The sequence below is a fragment of the Calypte anna genome, chromosome 1, assembly GCF_003957555.1.
Source record: "Calypte anna isolate BGI_N300 chromosome 1, bCalAnn1_v1.p, whole genome shotgun sequence".
Lineage (NCBI taxonomy): Eukaryota > Metazoa > Chordata > Aves > Apodiformes > Trochilidae > Calypte > Calypte anna.
The window spans coordinates 19939215-19944551 of record NC_044244.1 but is presented as its reverse complement, the minus strand read 5'-3'; the positions used below and the strand labels follow the sequence as shown (position 1 = coordinate 19944551).

Below are 5337 nucleotides of genomic sequence, written 5' to 3'. Positions count from 1 at the left end.
AACTAATTGGAAAAATATTTTTGTCAGATTGAAGATTTCCACAAAATGTTTTAATTACCTAATAATCTGACTTTTCTATTTATAATGCTTACAATACTTGTTATACCATTTATAATGCAGTGTAGGTACACTACACGTTACTCAGACTCTCTGTTACCTTAACTGATTCCCCAATTTCTCTATAATTAAGAGCTGTTTATCAGTAGTTTAGTAAGAACAGTAATGAAGTACTACTCAGCCAGTAATGCTCCTAACTTTTAACTTAAGAAATTGGATACTAATTTTTTGTGCTACAAACAAAAAGTACACATCTGTTATAATTTGCTTTCATATAGCTTAATGTTATTACGATTTATTAATAAATAGTGAAACGCTGCACTTGTTGAAAAATTTTAGGTGTACCCAAGTTGATTTGAAATAATAAAAATGTTGTTCTATCTGTGTGCCTTTTCACTCTGAATGAATACTGATGGTCACAACAGTCCTAGAATAGTAAAACAACCAGTGAACTTCAAAAAATGAAAGATGTGAGTTTTGTCACCATCTGATAGGCACATATTCCAGCTGGTAAAACACGTCTGTGTTTTCAGCTGTCTATTAAAATTGATAGACCTAAAAAAAAATTAATTGGGACCTCCAGCATTTCACTGGATAGGGATCCAAGTTTCCAGACAAAATACTTGGTTAGTAGTGAGAGGCTGTCTCGTTTATATGGCTTGACCAAAGAAAGTACCTCTTCTACATTGTAAAACAGTGGAAGAGACATGGGCAATTAGCACAAGCAAAACATTTTCACTTGATAAGTCAATCTGGGCTGTCTTTTCTGCCCTGTCAGCAGTGTCTGAAAACAAAGGAGACATAGCAGGCCCAGGAGACAGCTTGTCTGCCCAACCATTTTTCTGAGGGATCTCTTAATTTGTTTTAGAAAGCACAGAGCAAGCCTTCTAGGTGTCAAAATTTAATATGCCACATAGCACACTGCAGCAACTGATACCGTGGGACACATGAAAGGCTATACTAAACCAGTATAGCCTTTAGGGAACATATTTCTATACTTTGTCTCCACCTCCTTGGTTATCACAACAATCCCTTGAATAGGCAATAAGACCCGGTCTTGTTTCCAGCGATTTGATAAGCAGTTGATAACCAATGGTTCATTAAGCTCTCGGAGTATATAAGCCACAAGGTTTTCAGTGTGCCCCTGTGCTTAGGGGGTTTGACAGCTCCTTGTTCATCAGCCCAGGCGTCACTAGAAGATGTTCTTGAAGGCAAAAATACTTGCTTTTGCTCTGAGTGGTTTCCTAGGAGTGGCAACAGGCTTTGACATTGGATTATCCACGAAATGTGTAGTGATACCCAAGGAGATGGACATGTGCCACAAGATTGGGTACTCCGAAATGAGGCTTCCCAACCTGATGGGACACACAAGCATGGCAGAGGTTATCCTAAAATCCACCACCTGGCAACACCTTGTGCACACGAACTGTCACCCCCATGTGAGGACATTCCTGTGCTCCCTGTTGGCACCCATCTGTTTAGATACGTAAGTATCACAGCACAATACAGAACTCAGCCTTTATTTGACATGACAGGAATCAATTTCAATACATGTTTATCATAATCTAAAGGTGATCTCCATTTTATCTGGAATAATTCTGCTAACTTTTTTGTACTCATTGGAAAGAAAAGAACTGAACACATGTTCCACTTCAACTTTAGTTTGCTTTGGCAAAATGAATGCTGTTATCAAAGAATATGATGTTTTATTTTATTAAAATTGAAATTTTATTCTTGTCAATTTAAGGCTGAAGCACCTATTATAAGTAGAATCAGGGTCCTGCTGAAACTTTTCTGGGATTGTAATTAAAAGTTTTTAGAACTGTGACTTAACCCTGTAAGTACAGTCCAGTCTATATACAGAGCACTTGCATAGTTTTCCACAGCTGATTCTTCTAAATCTATATTATTGTTGAAGGTTGTTAAATATCAGTGAAGACCATGTACTTTGCACAGAAATCACTGTTGCAATAGTTTCTGTTGTCACCGAGTGAGTTTAAGTGATTCAGCCTGGCATTTCCTCCCACAACAGGTTTATCCATCCTTGTAGGAGTATGTGTGTTGCTGTCCGTGACAGCTGTGCCCCCGTGCTCACCTGCCATGGACACCCCTGGCCTGACACTCTGGACTGTGACCGATTCCCTGCAGACGAGGACATGTGCCTGGCATCTCTTACAAAGGAATACAAATACTTGCACAAAGGTAGCTGGAAAGTGGCAGAATGGAGAGTGTCTGTACTCTGTGTTCCTGGGGACTGAGGAGATACAAGGGACATCATTCCCAGACAAGCTGTGATTTTGTAAAGAGCCATGTCTACCCATACAGCTTCACACTATTTGTCCAGATGGCAAGGGAAAATGCTAGTACTTGCAGTGTAAACTGAAGCAGACCTAATATGGTGTAAATCAGCGTTGCTTCAAGAAAAAAAAGTGTAGATAATCTATGCTTAGACAGTGGGGGATGGCAATTATCATCCTGCACAGCTAAGGGCAGTATAATACCCACGACAGCACACTGTGTTGGATTTATTTAGAGGTCTCTGTAAAGATTTATTAACAGCCTTTATTGTTGATAAATTTATGGATACAATGAAGTGGTTCACACATCAGTTTAGAAAATTTGGGGTGATTTATTACCTGATCTTCCTTTGGGAAATCTGCAGTATCCTGACATTAGCATTCAAATCTTCAAATGCACTCAGGCTTAATAACTTCTGCAGAGAACAGTAGGAATCAGTTGCTGCTGGCACACCTGAATTTCTATATTCACACTCCTAGTGCAGCTGCACCCAGAATCTCTGACAGAATCAGCCACCCAACCTCTTTCCCTCCCAGCATAGCTGTATTAATAATAACGTATTTATTACTGTGTTTGATGATGATCATTGAGATTGTCAGTCTGAACAAGGGCTGGATGGGCATAGAAAACGAAACTTCCTTTCATCCCTAACCACGTTTTCAGAGAAATGTAGATTTTCACATTATTGCTGACCAATTGTGTGTTTTCTGCCATCCTTGTGGTTAAACAGTGTGCTCTTAGCTTTTACAGCAGACAATACAAAAGATTCTAAAGATAATGATGAAATTTTTGTCATTTCTTACCAGTCCTACCAAAGCCTGCCTGCCAGGCCTGCCCAGCAGTGGAGGAATTCTTTACACACAAAAGAGTTCTCGAAGGCTTTTGTGACAATAACTTTGGTAAGTCCTTCCTAATATAGCTGCTATTGAAGAGACTAACAGCTCTCTTTTTAAAATGCTTTAAAATTAGGACTAAAATAACTGAGAGTTTCTGCTGGGATTTTAAAGTCTCAATCCTAAGAAATTGGCTCCTGACTTTGGTTTATAAGAACATGGTCTTCCTAGTCAAAATAGAGGGATGATTTATTTTGCATGAATGATTTATTAATGATCTATATTACAACCAAATAACTTCTGTTCTATTCTAGTTGGCTACCTGGTAGTACAACATGCTTTATGGAAAATATTTCTGGTAGAAGCCTTTTTTAGTGGTTAAACCCAAAATATAGCTCTGGTTGTTTCACCAGTGAAGTCTGTGTCCTTGTTACCCACTTGCATGAGTTGTTTGTGATGCACAGCTTACTGAGAAGGAGACTTAGAAAAATCATACCAATAAAAGAAATTCTTACCTCATGTTATCTTACTGGAGTGACAGGCAATACTTGTGAGTTTGCCCTAGAAACTTCCTGCAAAGCTCTTTAAAATTAGTCCAAAGACTTCCAGCAACTCTGCCTGGTCCTAGAATAGGCAGTATAGAGAAGTTTCTTACTGTTTAGTAAGGACTAAAGCTCTTCAGACTCAAAACTTCAGGGCCCTCAAGTGAGGTAGAGAGATGCCTGTAATGAAAAGGGAATATCTAAAAGGGTGATTCCAGCAAGCTTTACTAGATTGGGGGGTTTTTGCTGAGAAGTTCATAACATTTACAAAGTGAGCTTCAGGAGAACTGTTTGGTCAAGCTGGGCAGCCTTGTGGTACAAGAACAAGCTTACAACATCTAACTATCCAAAAAGTTTAACATACATGATGATTGTAAAAATACATTATTCACCCTTGTGAAAAAATTATCTATTATTCCATGAAAAAAATCTCTACTACATAACCTTTATTTTTAAAGAATATTTTAAAATGTATACTGCTACTGGAGAAGACCTTGAGGTACTCTATCAGCATAAAATATGATAGTGTTTTTAAGGAATAATCCTGCTCTCATTGGTAGAGTTTCTTTTCACATTTGAGCAAACAGAGTGACTTACATGTTTCCTTTTTTTCCCTTAGCAGTGAAAGTAAAGCTATCAAAAAAAAGAACAGTATTTGGTGACCAAGAGTATAACATTGAATGCCAAGTGGAATTCATTACCCAGGGCTCACTCTTGCTGTATGAAACTCAGATTATGATACAACAGTGGCTGCTTATCAATGAAAACTGTACGCAGAGGATGACTCCAACCCATCGTCCTGTGGTGTATCTCCTTGTGGGAAATATTGAAGAGGGCACCATTTCAGTGAACCAGGTTTATCGTTGGCAGAGGAGGGACTCCCAGCTGGCTCTGGCCACTCAGAAGTGGAAATACCATAAATGCTTGTAAATACTCATGGTATTATTTGTAAAAAAAGTTATTATACTTCTCATGCCAAACTTATATTGTAAATAGGAATGTACTATAATTGGAATGTAAAGTCTTAATTTCCTTTTAAATTGTATTGTAAGTTAGACTTAAGCCCCAGTGTTATCAGGCCTCCTTTCTATCCACTCCGTTCCAGCTATCCACATCAAGTTTGAACTTGGTCAAGCATGTATAAATGTTTCTTTGAGTTACTGCAAAAATATGTTGTCATATCCACAAAAACTGGCATAAAACACTTTTGATGCAGCTGACTACCTTGAATGTGTATTTCCATACTGCTCACTCTGGTGTTTTCTCAAGATAGCTAAACTTTCCCTTGCTTCACGTTTCATTAATCAATGTCATTTTCTCCCATTAGAGTATGGCAGCCCTCTGCTGGTCACTTTTGCTGGAATCAACTTTGGAATAAATAAGAATAATAACTGCAAGCATGATGCAGTTGACCCCAGCTACAGGAAGATTTGGTTGCTGGGCTTTTTACAATGACATAGCTGATGATGTCTCAGTGTTACCATCTGAGAGCATAGTCTGAAAGCAGTTTTTGAAAGTTTTTATTCTTGCATGACCATCTTGAATGTTACATAGTCCAACTGGAATCAAAATTGGATCCCTTACTGAAAGGTGCCTTCTCATTTTCA

General features: G+C 38.3%; 1 protein-coding gene across 1 annotated transcript; it reads left to right on the top strand.

Annotated features, from left to right (window-relative positions):
* The first annotated feature begins 1217 nt into the window (after positions 1-1217).
* Positions 1218-4660, top strand: LOC103527823 (secreted frizzled-related protein 2). The gene is made up of 4 exons (XM_008493077.1): positions 1218-1543; positions 2090-2259; positions 3162-3254; positions 4350-4660. The coding sequence occupies exons 1-4, from the start codon at positions 1257-1259 to the stop codon at positions 4658-4660; spliced, it is 861 nt and encodes a 286-aa protein (XP_008491299.1). The 5' UTR covers positions 1218-1256.
* Positions 4661-5337: the final 677 nt, after the last annotated feature.